The following is a 21701-nucleotide window of genomic DNA, read 5'->3' as shown; positions in this document are numbered from 1 at the left end:
AATCGCTCGGTCACAGAGGGCAGGCCTCTCCTTCTAAACAGGATTAGCTTCAAAATGAGTCATTCTTCACTTGTTTAATACACCAAACAAAGCAGCTGGCTTTTCATACTCAGCTATCAACGTGCCAGCCCTCGGGGGTTCGGTGGCCCCAGCACTACTGTCGATTCCAATCTGTCAGAGGGAGTGAGGCCAAGCTTTCTGATGCATCATTTCTCTAAGGTGTAGCTGGCAACAGTGGTGCTAAGAGAAGGACAAAAGCAGAACTGCCCAGGCCGTGAACAGACCCCAGCATAGTATATGGGAGGTCCTGGTGTCAGGGTTGGTAAAATGGAGGAAGAGATGACAAATGCACACAGTGTTTTCAGTCTTTAGGTTCACAGAAGGGAGGTGGTGTTGGGGAAAAGGGAATGAGAGGCTGGAGGTTATTAAAGCATACCCACCCACCAGGCTTCATGGCAGCCACCATGCCCCAGAAGGCTGGGGAAGCCATGCTTCTATGATGTGGTCTTTGAGCCCTGACCAGGAGACCAAAGCCAGGTGGAAATTTAGGAGCAGGTCCCGATTGTGGGGGTGGGGGAAGCATCATTCAGAGAGCGTGTGACACAGAATGGCAAACGACTGGTGCCGTCATGGACAGGGGCCTTAGAGTTGAAGACCTAAAACCCCTAGCCCAGCTCTGCCAATCACTAGCTTTGATCTTTACCAAGTCAAGGCCCTCTGAGCCTCACTTTTCTCAGCTTACGATGTGGAAATGTCTACCTTGTAGGGTGTGAAGTCCAGTGATGGGATTTGTAATGGGTACAGTGAGGCACTCAATGAGGTACTTAATAAGCTGAGAGGGCAGCTTTAAATCACAGCCCCCGCCAAACAAACACCCTAAAACAAAACCTCACAATTGTCACTGGCTCAGGCAAAAATTCTAGACAAGACGACTCAGCCTCAAGTCCGTCTTCTCTGAAGACGACAGCCTCCTCCCTGCTCTGGTCTGGCTGTGTACCTCACTCACTCCAGTTCCATACCCTGTCCCCTCACTGTCCGGACGCTCAGGTGGCACTCACCCTTCCAGGACCCCTCCACATGCCTCTTCCCAGGAACCGGCCCAGAGGAGCCAGTGTCCTGTCCTCCAGTGAGTGGTCAGGGAATAACCAGACCCCCCAATAACCACACCGTATCTGCCACTCTTACCACCTCCTAACCACAAGCTTCCTTAAAGGCAGAGACAGTCTCCTGCTTCTCTTAAGCCTTCAGGTTGCCAAACACAGAAGGAGCTCAAATACTGGGTGATCGATAGAAACTGGGAGCTGGTATACAGCAATAAAAACCTAATTTACGAACTTCACAGAATCATTCATTCAGTATGACAGGATTTTAATATAAAAAATACGGTTATAAAAACCGCTGCCTTTGGTTGCGCTCTCACTGAACACCCCAAGCAGGCAGGGGGAGGAGGCCCCGCCACTGACTTCATCAGGCGCCAGCAGCTGCGCAGGGAGGCGCTGGGACTCTGTCTCTGTTATTTTCTCCCATGCTACTCGGTGCCATGCCCCTCCCGGTGTCAGAGCTGGGGGGAGAAACGAGGCACATGGTGCAGGATTTTCCTGCCATGACAGCCTACCAGTTAGAAACCCAGGAAGCTCCTACCTTGATTCCAACTCTCTTAGCTACTCCTGCCCTCACGTACTTTCTGAGAGGAGGCCCACCCCAAAAGGGGAAGAAGACAGCCAACTGCCTGCAAACGCAGCCCGCTTACTCTGGAGAAGGAACTTGAAACCCAGCTGCGGCAAGGTGGAGCTGGCCGGCTTCCGAGTATAAAACCCCGAGTCTCTGTCAGTCAAAGAGAGGGGCAGTTAGCACTGGGAGACTTGGGTTTGGCCTCAACTCTATGGACTTCCTCAGAGCTTAAAGACCCACCGTGGCACCCTGTAAAATGGAACAAATGCCCAGTAACTCTCCTTAGCTGACAAGTGGTTCAAGACGTGGTGGTGGAGACCTGGCTAGCGTGCTGCCTGGTATGGCTGACTCCCCTACTCCACATTCAAAATACACAGACTGTTGCGATACGTGGTGGGGGCAGGGCTGCCCTACTAGGAACTGAGCAGCAGCCTTTGGGCAGCCCAGGGCCCACTCTTTGCCTAAGAAGTCACCCCTCCCATCTCTCACATCCTCTTCACCTACTTAAGGCGTGTCCAGAGGGAGCAGCCCCATGAATTCTCAGAAACATGGACTGTCGCCCAGGTTGTGACAGCAGAAATACAAGGGGAGGAAGGTCCCGCTGGGTGGCAACTTATTTGGAGATACTGAAGTAAAATGCAGGAAAATGATACGGGATCTTGCCTGGTGATGAGTGTAGGGGTGGGCGACCTGGCTTCCGGTCTCATCTAGCTCTCCCTTCTCTCCCTGGCCGTGCCAATGAGAGGCTTAGGACCAGGGCAGGGGCTCTCAAGCTGCGGTTCTTTAACTGCAAAGACCACAGGTTCTGCAAATCCCCTGACGGCACATGAAGTCCCATTGTGTGTTAAGTCACATGCTTTGTCTGGGAGAATATCCCCAACATTCAGATCCTGAGAAGAGTCCACAAGGAATCCCTGAGAACCAAGAGACTTTTCTAGGCTCCTTATCTATTAAGGCAAAGACTCCAAACAGAAAGCAGCACAGGAGGGCTTGTGGGGCTTCCCACGCAAAGGTGGTCGTACCACCCCGTGTGGCTGGGCTCAGGGTGGTGCGGGGAGACGGACTGCAGCTCCCTGCACCAGAGCCCTTCCCAGCAGTGGGACGGGGAGGCCCCTCTCCCTACAGGTTGAGCAGAATCTGAGAGTCCCTTAGAGCAGACGAATGCCGCTGAGAGGGCTCCATGCCATGTTAGCTGAGCTTGGCCCACTCTCCACGATGAGGACACACACTCTTGCAGCAACAAATGGCATGTCCACTGGACGGCAGGGCCTGGCTTCCTGAGAGAAAGGGAACGAGCAGAGCTTAAAGCCACACAAACAGATGTCAGCTTTAACTCAGGTATGCCCGCAAGTTCGGAAAGGGCAGTGAGTGGTTCCATGCCGACTGCAGCACGCAGGTCCTCTCAGACACGGAGACTTGGTCATATTACGGCAGCAACCATGTCACCATTGCCGACTTGCTTAATATTGTTTTAAACTTTTTGATACTTGGAACGTGCTACCAAAATGCCAGTATTTAAAAGTTTGCCAAATGGACAAAAATAAGAATCACTGGGCAAGACCTAAAAGGCTTGGAGGTCTCTCTGGTGACCAGCAATGGGCAGGATGCACCCCGAACCATCACCCCTATTAAAGACCATTTACCTTGGTCTTTCCGGCCTTGGGAAGTCATATATGGCAGCCCTTAGGGGACGGGGGTTGGTGATTTCCCCTAAGTACCTTAGCTGGTAAATAAGTACCGGGCGGAATTCACTCAAAACAAAGTAAGGGGCAACTTTTTGTCTCCAGAAACAGCCCTAGTAATTAGCAGTAAGCTACGGGGACACCCTAATTCCCTCCCTCAACTTATTAAGTGTGAGGATGAAATGAAAGCTGCCAACTGCCTCGATTGGCCCCCAAAGAGACTGAGGTTCAGCTGTGGCTGCTGTGAGTAGCACAGAAAGGGCCCAAGGGAGAAGCTGGGCTCCTGAGTGAGCGCTCCGTGTGGGCTCTCTGCCAGGAGGAGGATGGCCACGGTGCAGCTATCGCCAAAGGGGAGAGGTCGCCCTTCCATATGGGGACAGGACAATCTGTGGTTAGAAAAGGAAAGACTCAAATAAGGGCCCACAGCGGTCTGGGCAGAAGGAGACCATATGGACTTCTGGTTACAGCAGCCAGCCCAACGCCCCCCAGGCTGAGGGGAACTCACTGGGGGCTCTTGCCAAGGGGTTTGGAGCTCTCTTAGGGAAAAGAAGGGCACAGCAAATTGTTCATGAGAAACGAAGTGAAAAACGAATGATTAGCCTACGAGGATTTGGCAAAAACAGGACAGGGACAACACAGAGCCATCATTATTAACCTCACTGTATGCTAGGAATGGCACTGGGGCCTTTAGATTTCTTGTACAGTTACGTCTTTACAACGGTGTGTAGTGAGCTTCATTTAACGGACAACGAAATGGGGGCGCAGAAGTTAGGTGACTTGCCCACAGTCACTCAGCTACTAAGTGGCAGAGCAGTGATTTAAGCCCAGGTTCCTCAGCACATCAGGTTCGAAAGCAAGTCTCCCAATGTCCTGGCACCAACACGGAGGCACAGGGTTTCTAAATGCCCCAGTCAGTGGTCGCCCTTCTCACTTCACGTGCTCAGGAAGGTGCCTGTGCAGTCTCACACCTGAAGACCGGTACCGGCAGGTGTGGCATCTCATCTCCGCCGCACCCCACCCCAAGGGGCTGACGGTTCTCTCCTCACTGTGACCTACTCACCTGCCAAAACTACAGCCTCATACACCCCCTTCCCCACCCATCCCCACCCATCCTCACCTTTTGTACAGGATGAAGTTCACTCTCCTTAGGCTGACGTTCAAGGCCCTTGGCAACTTTGTGCTATCTTGGGATAACCTCTGTGGGAACCAACCCAAAGGTCTGCTCTTGGCACAAATTCCCAGTGTGTGCCTTTGCTCATGCTGTGTCCCCTGCTTAGAATCTCGTCTGCCCTTCTTTCTTCCAGGATCATCTTAAGTCACGTCCTACATGTTGCTGCTATTTATTCAACAAAAAGCCCACACTCACTCATCTGAGCTCCTGGGAGCAGAGACAGACTGTGGCCACTACAGACTTGCTAATGTGACCTATCTATAGAAGCTCATGGAAAAGACCATGGCACCAGAGCTCTAGCCATGGGGCAAATTACTTCCTCTCTGGAGTGGGAGGGGGGGAAGACACCTACCCAGGACACACATGAGGATTTAACAAGATAATAAACAGGGGGCGAGTATGAAGTCTGGCAAATGGCCTGGGCTCAGAAACTTCAGGTGAGAGTCTTCTTGAAGGTGTCCCCCGCTCCATATGCCCACGTGCCTTACGATGATAAAGACTCCGGCTGTACCAGGCTTACCCCTATCCAGAAACAAATAACAGTGAATACAAGACTAACAGCAAGCTGCAGAAGCTCTCAGTAAGCATTTGCCAAACCAGTGCCCAACCCAGGACTCTCCTGGCTTCCAGGGAAGGGGATACGGTGAAGAGGCAGGTGGCACCAGCCTCCACTCGAGGCCCTGGGTAGAATTCAAACCAAGCGGTGGAAGGGCAGCTGCAGGACTGACTTTGAAGCCCCTACTCCACTAGCTGGCTGTCAAGGTAAGAGCCAGCCCTGTGCGCCTGGTTCTTGCACTTAGAAATCCGGAGGCAACTGAGATCAGGTCTTCTCCCCCACCTCCTTCCCCTGTGCTCCTTTTTTTAACCTAAAATGAAAGTATTTCCCAATTTAAGGTACAGTGGCTCTCAAAATCAATTTCATAGCCAGCACTCATGGTCCTGATGTTATGTAACTATGAAAAACAAAAACAAAGAGATGCCAGGGCTAGAAAGCTGCTCTCGGGCACAAACACCAGCCTGTCCATGTGACAGGACACTGCACAGGTTTTCAGCCCTAAAAAGCAAAAGTAAATACCCAAACAACAAAACGCTATGTTCTTGAGACATAATTACAGCAGACTGCGTATGCAAATGAAGACACAGAAGAGCTAGACACATCCGTCACCTAATGAGAAGCTGATTACAAAGGAAAGAACAAAACACAGCAAGACTCAGCCATCAAGTGAAGATTGTAAACACAGCCCTGGGTCTAAGGAGGTCACTCCGTGCCCAGGTACCTCATGCTCAGCCCCCAATTCAGGACTCAACAGCCCCCCAAGAAGACCTGGACAATCACTCACAACTTACCAAATACCCATCTAGAGGAGAGGATGGGTTTATATCCACACACCCGAGATACATTTGTGTATTCCCCACCCCCCAAAACTCCTCTCCTCCTGCAGCGGCTCACTATCTCTTTAACAGCTCTGTCCCACTGCCCAGGGACTCAAGCCACAGATACTGAGTTACCCTGAGCCACGCTTCCTCTGCCTCCCTAATTCAGTCCACCTGCGAACTCTGTAGAGCGCTGCAGAACACACCTGTAATTCACTCCTTCCCATCTGTCATACTACCCACCCACGTCGGAAACCCACAGCTTCCTAATTGGGCGCCCGGCTTCCATGCTTGCCTCTCTCCATCCTACTGGCCCCAGAGCCAGAGTGATCCTGTGAACATGTGCTTGGACGGGCAAAGCCTCTGTGCCGTGATTTTTCATGATCTACAAAGTTGGCCTGATGGGATTCTTTCCACGTCCCTCCTGCCAGCTCCTTGCGCCTCTTCTTGGCACAGGCCTCATCCTTCAGGTCTGAGTTTCAATGTTACCTCCTCAAAAACACTACCCCTGACTATCTTGGGCAGGTCCCGTTTTCTATTTCCTCCATCCATACGCACCTGAAATTGTATCTGAAGCTTTCCTGTACGACAGGACATGTGGATGGAGGTATCAGAGCCTCAAAGGTGGGGACCATGTCTGGGTTTTCACTGATGTACTACAAGCACTGACCACAGTGCCTGGAACATACACAGCTAAACAACAGAAAAGTAATGGGCCCTCAGGGGTGTGTTTTCCTTTTGATCAGTGGGGGATGGGGTGGAAAGCACATGACGAGATCCTACTTTGACCTCTCTTACCAGCGTGGCCCAGAACTGGTTGGTCTGAGAGGCCAGCAGGATTCACAGCTGGATCCCGACTGCACGCCTAGGCTACCTCCACATTTCCTACTGACTCCTGGTAAAAATCCAAAGGGTGGGCATTAGCAACCCCACTTGATAAATGAGGACCCCAAGGCTCAGAGAGATGCCTAAGGCTGAGACTCGGGTTTCCAGGCGGAACTTCCTGCCCGTTCTCAGGAATTCTTTTTGCTTTCCCGTTGCGGAATCCCACGAAAAGTTGGTCAGGAAATCGGGAAAAATGGCTCCTTGAACCCAGATGGTTGGTAGTATCGGCCGTCACTTTGTAGAAATGATTCATCGTGGAGAACAGAAAAGTTTGTCTCGGGATATGGAAACGGGAAAGAAAAAAAAAAATTCCTGAGAATGGGCGGGAATTCCTGCCTGGAAACCCTAATTTACATGGGCTGAGGTCAGAGGCTAGCTTCGTCTCACACCTGGCATGCCGCAGGTGCTCAATACATGCCTGTGAAACGAACACGTGAAAGTTTCCAGTCCAGTTCAAAGCCATGTCTAAGATTCCACGTGGAGACCTAAGCCCTACCTGTGCGTCCCGTTGGTTCCCTAGTCCCTATGCCTCGCTGCCTTGTAAACTCCCCTTTCTCTAAGGGTGATCTCTTGTCCTACCATAAAGACCTCACAGGGGCCCGTTATTCCCCTGATGGTACTCGTACGAGAGCATCCTAAGATGCTCACTGTTCCTATGGCTCAGAAGTCCACGGAGAAGCTCAATTGCTTTCCTCTTACTCCTTTAAGGAGCTGGAGGCCGCAGGGCCTCACCCCATCTTCAAGACACATGCACTAAGGGAGGAACTAGGCAAGAGCCAGGAGTCCCTGGTCCTAGAACCACATCCACTGTGGAACTAGGAACACGCCAGGGCTGATGGAGTAGGGCAGAGGACCGACAGCGGTCCTTCAGGCACCCTGCTTTTTTGGATGAGGACACCATGGCCACAGAGAAGTGACCTGCCCAAAGTGCCAATGCTGGTAATTACAGAAGACAGAGCCAGGATGAGACGCTGGCGAGCCCTCCTAGCTTAGGCCTGGACCCAAGGTTTCTGAGGGCAAAGGGTAAGAGGTGGGTGAGGCAGTGGGCTGTGTGTAACACATGATAAGGAGGTGGAGGGTGCCTTTACCAGAGTGTGGGGCAGCATCACTGGAGGCTTTTGGAACCCCCACCCCACATTCCAACTCTGCAGGTCTGAGGTGGGGCCAGAAATACGCATTTCCAAGTTCCTGGGGATGCTTGTCAGTCTGGGAGCCACACTTGGAGAGCCACGGCTGCTAAGGTTTGTCACTGGCACTGCGTTGGGGGGTGGGGACTAGTGAGGGGCGTGGCAATAGCTCGTTGATAGCTTCAAGTCCACAGGACGGAAGCTTGATCTATTAAATAGAAAACTTACTCATGACGTCCTACTTCCTTCCACTGATAAAATGGAAGCAGTCTCTCTGAGCAGTTAAGCTTCTCCCAGGCCATGTCATTAAGCTTCAGATCCTGAAGGTCCCATCTGGGTCTGCCATGGCACCACTACGGGCCAACTTAACGAAATCCTCAGAGGAGACAGGAAACTGGAGTTCCAGGAACGGCTGTCCCGCTGCTGTAGGACTTCCAAAACACCGGGCTCCCAAGGCTCTCGCTGCTACACCTGGTTGGTGCCCAGGCCGAGACGCCCGGGGCAGGCGAGGGAGGAGGCTCTCAGTGGTGACATCTGGATTTCACTTTAGGCAGTTGGTCTAAACTCCCAAGTAATTTCTTTTTAAAGGTAAAAATGTCACCCTGTTGTTTGTCTGGGGTGTGGAATTTCTGCCACCCCACGCAAATCAAGGGTTCCTTCCAAACATCCATCAAATTCAAGCACACAATCTCGTTACTAACAACAAATGACTCTTTACTGGTGACTTCCAGTTCTCTGTCTGGTACGAGGCTGGGCGGTGCTGGAAAGGCCCATGCACTGTGCCAAGATCTGACAGCACTGCACTTCCAGGCCGTGCCTTAGATCTGTCCCAGACTGGAGCTTTCTGGGAGGACATGTCTTAGACATGTCTGAAAAAAGCAGAACGGAAAAAACAAAAGGGTCCAGTCCATGGTATTTCAGGGTTTTGTTTTTTCAAAAGGATGGAAGTCAAGGCAGAATGAGTCAACTGGCTCACATCACCTCTGTGACTTTCCCATTGGAACAGATGGTCGATACTAAAATCCAACATGATATACCAAAGCCAACCCGCCTTCCATTACTACGACAGTACCATACCGAGGAATTATGAAAAGTCAAGGTGACCATTCATAAGACCACCTGCTGAGGCCCCACATCCAGCTCCTTTTTGCCGCTGGGGAAAAGAGCATTTCCGTCTTCCTCACTGAGCCCTACGGTGTGTCTCGATGTCTCTAATCCATTCTTCCCGAGTCCCTAGACATCACTTTCTTTTACAAAGAAACAAAATACAGAATTCTGACCTGTGTACGATGCAGGCTGAGTTATAGCTTTCCCCTGGCACCTCTAACGGAAAGTGAAATTCCTTTAAGTTGGAAATTCATTGCAGTATTTTACGGTATTGATTTATTTTAAACTTGGCTGGCAGTTTTAAGGCCTGCCATGCTTCTGAATCCTAGAAATGCTGCAGGAGGTCTCCATTTCCTCTGATTCTGTAATACCGCTGAGGACTCACTAGTGGAAATGAAACGAGGGGCTGGGAGCTTGTCTACTGTTGCCCTAGTTTATCGAGACAGAACCCTGGGCAGTCTCCCCAGGTCCTGCCCTAGAATGCATCTCTGCTTTGGAATTTCGCTGCGTACTAGGACATACCCTTTCCCCTTGCCAGCTGAGTCCTATACCCAAAAAAGCGTCAATATGCCAAGGAGAGATTCTGACAAACTGAGATGTGACCTCCTCACTTGTCACCTGGCTGACAAGGTGCCCTTTAACTTAAACCTACCTCCAAGCAGCAGCTCAAGGCACCAGCTCCTCCAGGAAGCCTTCCCTCCCACCTACTACAATGAAGTGTCTATGTCTGATCCCCACCGCTGACCTGAGGGTCTACACTATCCACACCACTGCTATACTAGTGCCTGCCACATGCCGGGAGGGCTCTTGCTCACCAAACCTGCCTTGGCCCCAGAATCTTTCCACACAGGACTGCAGGCAACCAATACCAACAATAGGCACACGATGAAATCCCTTGCTTTGGTCAAGATTCAGTAAATGAGCTAGATTTGTTGAGAGAAACCCAGCAATCCCTGCCATTTTGCTTTGGGTCCTCACGAACCTCCAATGCTCAAGCTAAGTTCACTTGGAACCGACTTCTGCCAGGGTACTGGGGAGCAGAGACAACAGGGTACCTATGGGTCCCATCAGAGCCCTTTGCTTGTACAGATGCCATAGACTGTTCTGTCAACATTGCATCAGTGCCAGTGCTTTCCTGGCTGCATGACGTGGTATGTGCTTTGGGTCTCCCACTTTCTTTTGGTAATTCTGATGTCTGCCTGCTTACGTGGCTTCTGTCTACTGTTGCCCAACCTCGGTTATCCCAGGCACGCCGCATCTGCCCATGTTTGAGGCTGTATCAGTGTGACACGAGAGGAGTCCACACACAGGTGACCTGAAGCAACGGGTGCCTGGCCTCAGATCAACTGTCAGACGCAGAAGGAGGCCCTCCTACACCTGAGGGGCCACCTGTGTGGTGCTATCTGGAGGGGCACCCATCGTTTGCCTCAGAATATAAACCCATCAGGAGCTTTTACAGCGGCTGTAGGAGGCAGAAGGGAACAGTGGAATTTCCAGTCAGTTACCTTGTTTCAAATCTTGACTCTCAAAATCTTAGGAAAGTGATTATCGCCTTCCTCAGTCTGCAGGATGACAGACAACAGAACCTGTGCACACCCTGTATGACAGTCATGCATGTGAAGGACTTAATTCAAGCTGGAGATAAAAGAGCGGGGTCTTTGCCCTGCACAAGTCAGGGGGCCCCGCAAAGCAGGTTCTGTTCGTGCTGGTGGGAGTGTCTGTATGTCTGTCCCGGTAAGAGGAAATGGGAGTTGGAAGGACCCCATCCACCAGGCAGCTTTGCACACAGATGGATTTTGATTTGCCGAAAAGGAAGCTGTCTACGCTCAGAGGAGCCAAGGGTGCCAGGGAGGAGGAGAATGTGAGCAGCCACAGCCCTGGGGCAGGCCTGTCCCCTCACAGATGTTCAGATGTCCGGCAGAGCTTTCAGGGACAGATAATCCCTGGGGGCCACCAGCCCCATTACATAACCTACAGTTCAGCTTCCTCCTGTGGATACAGCAAGAGCAGACGAGGGATGGCAACAGCAGGGACAAAAGCTGCTTGGGGGAGCCGACTGGCTTTACAAACACCAGCCTTCCCCACTTGGGGGAACTCCCAGAAAACACCAGTGGACAGACCAGGCCCCAGGAGGTGCCTCCTTCTATGCTAGGTCCCAGGTCTTCACAGTGAAGGCTGAGCTTTAGTCCCTGGAGAAAAGAGACACACACCCTGGACACACACGCACAAGCCCTCCACTCAGGCACAGCTCCGTGAAGTCTAATGAGACAGGGTAAGGCAAGTCTCGGACTTCCATTTTACCAACGGGGACTCAAGACGCTCAGAGGTCCCAGGTCTGCTTGGCTCAAAGAGTTAGTATCACTGGCTAAATCTACTCCCCTCCCAACGATCTCTCTACTTGAACTAAAACCCGCATTCTTTAAGGATCTACTCATCCACTTCAGGGTGAGGTTGGCATTTCCCTCCTCACCCTCCCATGAGCAGGTCAAGGCTCCATCAGAGTCTAAGTGGGACAAGTCTCTGGGCGGAAGTAACAAACTTCTGACTTTGGTCGGTTCGGCAGTTATGCCTTCTCCATGAAGCCTTCCTTGCTTACACGAGGTGCCTCCCATCCACATTACTCATCTCAATACGCGGTGCCAGGAGGGCAGCAAATTCAATCTACTGGGTACTCAGATGTTTGAATTTAGTTATAAAAATATTTGAGTTTAAAGATGATTCAATGATTCAATACCATATTGGGTAAAGCTATGAGCTTAGGGCTGGGTGCAAATCTGGGCTTTGCCCTTTGTTAGCTCTGTGACCTTCAGGAAGTTACTCAAAAAGAAGTAAATGAAATAATGAGATCATAAAGCACTTAGCCCAGGGATCACCATTAATTATCATCATCTTTGGTTATCTTTTTTGGCACTGTCACCTCCTTCAAAGCCTCACCTGGCGAGGCTGTAGGTGGGGGTCTTACAGCCCCCAAAGCTAAGTCTCATCCTGTCACCTCCCTCAGGGAGAGCAGGGAAGGGCATGTCTTAGGTGCTCCTGGATTAGTTCATGACCACCCTGCTGGCTGGGCCAAGAAGTCACACTCAATAGAGAAAGGACCTGCAGACCTAGCTAGTCCTGGGTTCCCAATTTCTCACCTAAAATCTCCTTTTTAATTTATCCTCCAGGGACTCTGTTTTGAAGACTTTGCTGTTTAAAACAAACCACATTACTTAAGCATTTCTTTTCCATTTTTAGTTTTTAGTATCACTTCTGATTAACTTGATACTTGTGACAGTTTGAGGTATAATTCCAGCCAAATTGGCTTCTATAGCTTCAATGTGAGCAGACGTGCTACTGCCTGTTAGATGACCTGAAAAAGCTTGTGAATCCTCAGATGACCATTGGGGACCCAACTGGAAGTCTGAGGACCCCCACATTAAAAAACCCCTCAAATCTCGTAAAACCTGAAGCTCATGTAAGAGGCCCACCCTGGGTCACTTAGCTTTTTAGGCCAGAGGCACATCTTTGGACCCCAGGCTAAGGATAAAGATATCATTTACTACCTCAGCAAGAAATTAGGCCTGACTTCTTTGGTGTTAGGCAGCTACGAAAATTGCATACAGAGCAAAGAATATTCTATGACCCCTCAGGTCACAGCAACATCTGATTTCTTTCAGGAGGCTTGAGCTGCCTCCTCCAAATAAATGTCATTCAAGGGCCTTGGCTTCAAAAGGGCCTAGTAACCGAGGTTTGCGTATTAGACAGCAACGCAATGAGGGAATGCAGATTCCCTCATCCCACAACACCCTGGTAACCTGTGGGCAGTGGCACCTGGCACAGCTGTTTGGCTGGCTTCCCACTTTGGGTAAGGCTTGTGGCCGGCTGGTAGGAACCATCAGGCATTATTAAATATCTTCAAAAAGTGACAAACAGAGGAAAGACAGAATCCATCATTCAGTAATCTTTAAAAATAGATGATATTTATGGAACAAGTAATTGGACAGAGTTGCCTTGAGTACAGCCTTGTTTAAAATAAAAAATAAAACAAGCAATTTAGTAATCATCAGAATCAAGGCCACTACCAAAGACCACTGTCGTCAGAAAAAAACAAAAGACAAAACAATACTACCTCAAGCCAAAGTGTGTATGTAAAATTCTACCATTTAGACCAGGGGTGTCCAAACTTTTTTCAACGTTTTTTACCAAAGGCCATATGCAGTAAAATACACTCACTCACTTGAGGTGAAGTATGTATTGCGTCACCTGGTTTATTTAAGTAAACTAAATATATTTTTGGAATTTGCTGCGGGCCAATTAACAATGGATTGCAGGCCACAGTTTGGACACCCTTGATTTAGCACAGGACACTGTCATAACCTCTTATGATTCCCAACAACCTCAATAATATAAATATGATCTGTTCCATTTTATGGATAATAAAAACTCAATAAGATAAATATGATCCACTCTACTTTATGGATAATAAAACCCAGAGAGGTGAAATAACTTGCTTGAGGTCACACAGCCAGTAAACCACAGAAATGGGACTCAATCATAGATAGTCCATCAGGCAACACTGCTTTCAGAGGAATCACAATGTTTGCAATCCAAAGTGCGTTTTCATTCATTGTTGCAAAAAACTAAAACCATTTAGTCCTGATTTAAACATTACTGTGAAATCTACAAATCTCGATTACCGAGGCGTTTCTCTATCATGCTGGGACTGGGGACAGGTGCGTTTCCTATATGCAGGTAGAGCTGGAGCCACGACAACAGGCCTGACAGGCAAGTTGGCTAGGAATCAGGACACACAAGCTCTGTCCCTTCATTTGGGACCTTGAATATAATTCCCTTCTTTCTAGGTCTCCCTACTTCTCAGCTCCCCTCCCCGGGAGAATTCCTCAGGAACGGTCATCTACTCCACTGGTTCCCAAAGCATGGTCTGGAGTTTGGGAATCCATGAAGTTAAACCTTTTCATAAATAACACCGGGACATTATTTGCCTTTTTCACTTTCATTCTCTCATAAGAGTACAGCAGAGTTTTCCAGAAGTTCTGTAATGAGGGACATGGCACCAGGTTGTAATGCAGAAGCAAAGATGAGAATCCAGCGCTGGATGAGATTTGCAAAAATATAAAACAGTGCCATTCTACTTACTAAATATTACTTTTTGAAAAGTTTTTTTAATAAATTATGATACCTATGTTAATATGCAACCAATTTATTACTACGTATTTATCTGAAAGGCGCATTCAAAACATTTCGCAGTTTTAATTTCTAACACGGCAACTATCCATAGATAAAACCTAAGACAAAAGCCCTTTGGAGTCCTTGGTTTCAAGAGTATAACGGGGTCTTCAGACCACACACTAAGAATCATCGGTCTATTCTCTCACTGTCTCCAATTCTTTCATTCACTCTCAAACCTACTCTAGTGAAGGGTTTCCCCCCATTATGTGCCACCCAAATTGTTCACGAGCACTAAGGACGTCCCCATTGCTAAATCCAACGCTCAATCCTCAGTCGTCATCTCACTCAATTGACTGGCATGTGAGCTGTGTGTGATTACTTCCCCCTCTGAGGTCTTTTCTTTACCTGCAGGTCTCCAATCGCTGACTCCTTTCTCCAACCTCAGTGTCAGGTGGCCCACAGCTCAGTCATCCTTTGAAATCTTCTCTATACCCTCTGCAGTATGCTGACCATCTCTAAACTTGTATCTCTGAGCAGATCTCTCCCCTGATCTCCAGACTCACCCAAACTGTTTACTCTGACTGTACTTGGATTCTAAATAGGCATTCCAAACGTTCAGATGACTAAAACCTAACTTTCTCCAGTAAACCCGTTCCTCCCAATGTCTTCCCCGTCTCATTTGATGGCAACTTGATTTATCCTTCCAGTGGCTTCCAAGGCCCAAACCTTGCAGTCATCCTTAATTCCTTTCTCTCATACATTCTATCCAACAGGAAATCTTGTTGGCTGACTTCAAAATTCACCGCAAATCCAATCATCACCTCCCCTGCTCCACTGTTTAAAGCCACCATCATCTCTCACCTGGGTTATTACGGAACCTCCCATCCTATCCCCTCACTGGCTCTCCTATAGTTTACTGTTAGCACAGAAGTCACAGATCCTTTCAAAAGGTCAGATATCACACAGCTGAAAACACACCAACAGCTTTCCATCTCACCCAAGAATAAAAGCCAAAATCCTTACAGGCGCCAATAAGGCCTATTCTAGTTGACTCCTACTTACCTCTCGCCTCTCTTCCTACACTTTCCTCCCTGCTCACTCTCTACAGCTTTCAAGCCTTTATGCTGGCTGTTCCCTCTGTCTGGGACGCTTTCTCCAGAAATCCTCATGACTCACTCCCTCAAGTCCTGCTAACCTTTGCTCAAATGTCACTGTCTCAAGGAGACCCACCCTGATCTCTTCTGCTTAAAAAAGTACCCACACTCCCAACCTCCCACCATTCTGATCTCCTTTCCTGCTCCCCTAACAGCACTGAGCACTTTCTAATATATGACCTATGTTTGTCTGTTTCCTTAATAGAATGAATGTCTCTACAACTCCAGGAATTTTTGTCTGTTTGGTTCACTAATGTATCTTCTGTGTCTAACAGTTCTTGCCAAATAGTTTCCCAACAGATATGTCAAATGAATATTTGAATCAGCTTCTCCCCATCTATAAAGCCCAGTGGGAGGGAAGGGTGTTTGGACTCAATAGTTCTTCCCAGTTCAGGCCTCTGATTCTCTAACCAGGCAGAGACAGAGCTCACTTACGCCACAACTGACTTGAAACTTTTGCCGCAAGGCTCAGGTCCTGGTCACGTAGACCTGGCCCCAGGGCCATAATTCTAAGGGGCAGGATAGGCTATGGTCAAATAGACACCAAAAGACCAAGTACTGTCCTCCTTAGCTGTCAGAGCCTGGGACACTTGGCACTGTGCCCTAATCTCGTCTCCCCTCAAGGTCACCTACTTCTCCTACCTGCAGGAATCACTCCTCTTTAGCTAAAACTTTGCCCTGCAAATCAGCACAAATCCCAAGTGTGGATGTCCTAAAGGGAGCCATGATCTCAATTAGCTGTGACAACCCATAATCCTAACCCAAATTCAGGTCCTCTTCCAATGACAACCTTCTTCCTACCCCAGGGCAAACTTGAATTCTAAGAGGTTTTTTAAAAGTGGAAAAGATGAGATGGAAATGGGAAGTGACAGCATGACATACAATTAAAACACTGTCTAACCAACCCTTTGGGGGGCCCCAATGTGGTATTAGCCCCAACCTAGCTTTAGGGAATACTATTCTCTTACTCATTGGGCAGTAGGACAAACTGGCCTGGCCCCTGGAAGGTACTCAATAAATGTTTGTGGAATGGAAGAATTAAACCTAGTGACTCACTCCAGAAATAAATTCACTGAGAACATGACAGATGTAACCAGGCTCAACTCAGTACTCATCAACTCCAACTAGAAGCCTGCAGGTGGGGAGGGGAAAGGAGGGGCCAAAGAACCCACCCCGCCAGGTGATGGAGGGCTGTGCCCCACGTGCTGGCTCCTTCCTTGTGACCGCTGGGATCAGTACCATCCCCACCACTTCACCTCAAGGCTTCAGCACCGTATTTCCCGCCTGCCATATGGATATTAAGAAAAAGGGGGGAGGGATGGGCATGAGCAAGCTGTACCTGTCCTTCCATTACTAGGATATTGGGTAAATGACAAGCCCCTTACAGGGTTGCACAGGCGAAACAAAATGATACATATGAAAATACCTAGCAAATATGGTGGTCAATGTTTTTTTCCCTTCCCACAAAACAAGGCTAGGGATTTCTGTTAAGGAAAAGAATTCAAATCTGATTAATACATTAGCCAGCATGTGTATCTACTGCCATTAACCTCCTATGTTGCTTTTGTCTACTTCCACATCTGGCCAGTTGTCTTGCCAACTCTCTGCCCTGAAGATCAAGACACTCCTCTACCCTCAGTGCTACTATTCCATTTCAGGTTCAACAACATCCCTTACGAGTGTGAATAAAATCATTGATCCTACTGGTCTCTCGGTCTCCAGATTTTTGTTTAACTTGCACAGGCTGAAGTTCTTGACACTGTACTGCTGTGCTCTGGTCCACAGATGGCTTCTAAGCCTGCTAAGTCAAGGTCAAATTCCAGGGTCCCAGGTTTCAGCTCAATTGTGATCTTAGTTCCCTTGCTCACACCTGACTTTAGTCTAATTGAACCTGCTGTTCCTAGTACCCACTTCTGGGTTTTCCACCTCAGCGCTGTGCACACTCCACTGGCAGGTCCGCTCCCCCTGGCTACAAGTCTACGTTCTCCACTGACCCAAACTGCTAGTCTCTCAAGTGTGCGAGGGTCCCTTTGGCTTCAGGTCCTTTGCAGAAGCTGCTCCTTCTACCTGGAAAGCTCCTCTTCCCCCAATTCCCTTCTCTCACCTCTGGGCACCATCCCCTGGAAGGTCAATTTCCCTTAATACCTCTTCTCCTTTGTTGTACAGCAACCATGATAAATTCTGTTTCTCTCCCAGATGAAGCGGCAGAATTCATGAGGATGGGGCCAGTTTCTGATTCTGCTTACCATTGTTACCCCAGAGCCTAGCACCACACTTGACAAATTAAAGCCTACGACAAATCTGTTAAATAAGCGAAGACTTCCAGATAAGAATATTCACTCAGCACTCTTCATAGTACCTAAAAATGGAGAAACCATCTGATAGCTAAAGTAGGAGAATGGCTACATTACGATACATATAACGAAATGTCAATTACTGAAAGCCATACTTTCAAAGTATGACATTAGGAAATGCTCAGACTGATGTTCACTGAAAAAGCAGGAAGCAACACTGCACCTAACTAAGCGAGAGCAGAAGTGTTAGAATTGGATGTGTGTGGAGGGGTCCAATTAGGGATAGCATACATTCTCTGGAAAAAACTGCCCGCACCTCTTTTGCACATTTCCTCAGTAAGCATTTATTAATTGATGAGAAAAAGGGTTTCTAAAAAACTTAAGAGACTCAGCTCAAATTCAACTCCACTCAGAAAACTTCTCTAGACTTTCCACTCATACTCAAATAATCCCACGTAGCTCGTCGAGACTTGGGGGGGATCTTTCAACTTTGCATTGCCCCCCAACTCCTTAGGGCCCACCCCAGGGCCTGGGCTGAAAAATCCACTCCAGGAAGAGTGCATGCACAACAAAAAAAGTACACTCACCTAGTTTAAAAACACCCAAGATGCTTTGCCCTGAATTTTAAGCAGCACATGTGACCTGGTCCATTCTGGTTTCAAGTTCAAAGGCATCAGGCCGGTCCTGTGGGTTAGCAGCTAACATATCTTTCAAGAGCTGCTTGATCCCCTCAGACATGGAAGTCCTGCGTTTCTGGGGGATGTGCAACTCCATCTTTGGGTTTTCTAGCAGCGCCTCACCAACAGGGACGATCTCAGTTCCCTGTTTGATATAGGTCCCCAGGAGTTCCTTCTTGGTCTCAGAGTCAATGAAAGTGATTCTTTCTATCATTGCCCAGATGATAATGCCCAGGGCAAAGATGTCAGCCTTGGCTGTGTAGTGTCCCTCCCAGACTTCAGGGGCCATGTAGAAGTCTGAGCCACAGGCTGAGGACAGCCAGTATTTATTCACATTCACATTTTTGTTGTCTTGATTGCCCTCTTTGCCTCGGGGGGCCAGCCCAGCACAGACCTTGCTTAGTCCAAAGTCTGCCACCTTGAGGATGGGGGTGCCAGAGCGCTCCGTGATAAGGATGTTGTCTGGCTTTAGGTCCCTGTGCACGATGTGGTTTTTGTGCAGGAAGGCAATGGCGCTCGTGAGCTGCAGCATGAAGCTTTTGTTGGTGGCTGGGTCCGGCCTCCGGGACAGGACGTACTGATTCAGGTCTCCACCTTCACAGAACTCCATGACAAACCAGAGATAACAGGGCTCCTCAGCATAACCCAGGATCCTTTCTCCTAAAGCAAAGGAAGACCGGAAAGAGCTTGAGTGAGATGGACACATTCACACCACCTTGAGACTACAGGAACGCAGCGTAATCAAGTAAGAGTGGCAGTGGTGACAATCTCTCCAATCCGAAAGGACCAGCACAATGGGCATAATAAGCCAGCTCTACACAAGCCGCCCGTCTCTACTCGCACATAGGAGTCAAGGGATAACAAGACACGGTAGGACACAGGCTGCAGGGACGGGCATCGAGCACCTGGGTTTGGGGTTAAGAGCGCCTGGTCTACTGCTGACGGGGTGAACGGCCGGGAGACAACTGAGTTCACCCTCCCAAGTTTTCAATTCTGCTTCTTCACCTGGAGATGGCTACGTGTAACCACTTACAGTGCCTGCACTGGCACCTGCCACTCACCTTAACATTCACCACCCCCCAAGGGGGTAGGAGGAAATGCCCCCTCTTACAAAACGAAGAACCTGAGGCTCACAGAGAGTTCGAGTTAAGAGACGCAAATCCACTTGCCTGCCAAGCCATGGCATTCCATTGTACTGCCTCCAAACAGGCAGACTCAGCCACCCACAGCTCCCAGGGCTGCTGGGGAGACGAGGTCAAGCATGTCAAGTGTCTGTTACTCCACGTTATTCCATGCTAGGCAAGTGACCTTCCCCTTCCTTCCTGATCTGTATGATTCTTCTCGATGCACCTAGAATGGCACTGGATTTTGTTTATTCCAGAGGCACACTCTAATTCACCAGTGTTTTCTACTTGCCACCATATGCCTAGCAGTGAGTACGTAACATGCCTGTCTCTATGAAGCTTAGTTTCGAGGCGCTACCAGGGATCTAAAATAGCAGCCATCGTACGCTCTGCATCTGCATCAAGGTCGCTTTATGAACAGGGAAGGGTGGGTCGCAGTCGCCAGATCTAAAGAAATCAGAAGGGTCAGGATTTAAGTTACCCCTAAAGGACAGGCAGTAGATTAGCAGAGAGAAGCAAGAAGGGAATTCTAGACTGAGAGATGGAAGGATAACGGAACAAAGGAACAAATGGACTAGAGGTGTAAATAGGGAGTCTGTTGGGAACAAGGTAGATGTATAAGGTGGATTCAAGTTGTGCTGGCTTGAAACTCCAGCTCTGCCTTTCCAAGTCTTTTCTTTCGACCCACGGAAACTCCAGGAAAACTGACGAATGGCATCTCCAAACAAATCCCAATATTCTTTACAAAGCAATTCATGGCACACTGAGCCCTTACGTGAAGGTATGTGATGACTACCAGGGCCCCCAAACCTCAGAGTGACAGATGTCTTATCTAGCTGATAAGGGTAGGCCTGCCTGGGCAGTCACATGGATCATTTAGAGCTGAGCCAGGACCTGAAGATAAGTCCTCGTATCCCCATTACGGTGAGTCCCGTCTACCAAAAATGAGGACTGCGTCTCTTCACACAGCCTCTCCCAGAGGGTTGCTTTTACCAGTCATTCACTCGATTATGAAGAGAACTGCTGACCCAGGATCCCCTACTAACCCAAATGGCTCTGACATGATCAGGGCCCAGAGTCTACCCGAGCCAGTGGTCTGGGAGTTCTAGGTTAAGGCAAGAAGATGGACAAGTGAAAAGCCTTAGGTTTCTGACCACGATCTGACAGGCCTCACCTGCACCGTCATTATATAATTTGTTTGTATTACTCACAATCAAAGTAATACAGGTAGAACCAGTTTAGGGCAGATGGGTTAAAAAAAAAAATCAGTTGTTTCCCATCTCATAATCCTCTTTTTAGGTCATCAGCTCTACTGGGCTGAGGCTCTTTACCTAAAAACACTACAAAACGAACTGGTGATCTGAATCCAGAATCAATCTAGACTCCAGAGCAAAGACCATAAAAAGGGGAACAAGAAATGTCCGCTGGTGGTAGAGCCAGAACGGAAACGATTAAAAAGCCATCCATCCCTTTTGCAAAGGCCACTTCAGAAAACAGTGCAACTTTTTCACCAAAACAGTAGAGAAACAGAGGGTGGGGAATGATGATGATTTTATATACAAAGCTGGGAACTATGGCAACCGAAGTAAAAAGAAAACAAGTCTGCAAAACAGACGACACTGTAATTCCAGGTTATGAGAATCCAGGGAAAGAAATAAGAGTAAAAAAGAGCCCTAAGGTAGAGAGTGGGTGGGGCAGATGGGACCCAGGACTGAAGAGTTTGCTCTGGGCAAGTGAGCTGAGTTCAGGAGATGCCACAGGAGGGGGTTGTTTGTTGAGAGGAAAGCACTGGACAGGAAGTAGCATTCTCACAATCAGATACACAGCACCCGTGAGTATGACAGAATGGAAAACTGGGGAACGTAGCTACTTGTCCCAGAGACAAAAAGTACTTCTTTGCACGGGCAAGGGCCTTGGGCTTATTTCAGCGTATGTGTTCACGCAGCAATCCCAGCTGCCTGCTAAAAAACATACGAGGCATGTTAGAACTCCAGTCCTTCCTCAGGCAGGTTGCCTACCTGGGCCTGTCAGCTACCTCACAGCAAGATGGAGGGAGGGGACATGGCACTCAATGAACGCATTTCTCTCCAGAAGCAGGCAAGGGTGCAGTACTAGGAAGAGCACAGACCGGAAGGCAAGGAATCTGGGTTCAGAGCCCAGCTCTGCCCATGGGTTTACTGGGTGGTTTCTTAATTCAAAGGAAAACATGAAGAGACTAAGGTAGGATACAAAGATGGCTGTAAGTCTGGGCAAATCCCTGAACCCC

General features: G+C 48.8%; 1 protein-coding gene across 1 annotated transcript in view; it reads right to left on the bottom strand.

The window, feature by feature from the left end:
• The window catches only part of STK35 (serine/threonine kinase 35), a 42672-nt gene that overhangs the window by 9659 nt on the left and 11312 nt on the right, over positions 1-21701 (bottom strand). The window contains exon 3 of the mRNA XM_019733781.3: positions 18222-18971. Within this exon, the coding sequence (XP_019589340.2) occupies positions 18259-18971 (713 nt within the window). The 3' untranslated portion in view covers positions 18222-18258. The remainder of the gene's footprint in view (positions 1-18221; positions 18972-21701) is intronic.

Source organism: Rhinolophus sinicus, chromosome 13, assembly GCF_057876585.1.
Source record: "Rhinolophus sinicus isolate RSI-liver-muscle chromosome 13, RSI-T2T, whole genome shotgun sequence".
NCBI lineage: Eukaryota > Metazoa > Chordata > Mammalia > Chiroptera > Rhinolophidae > Rhinolophus > Rhinolophus sinicus.
Note: the sequence above shows the minus strand (reverse complement) of the source record. Positions and strands in the feature narration are given on the sequence as shown.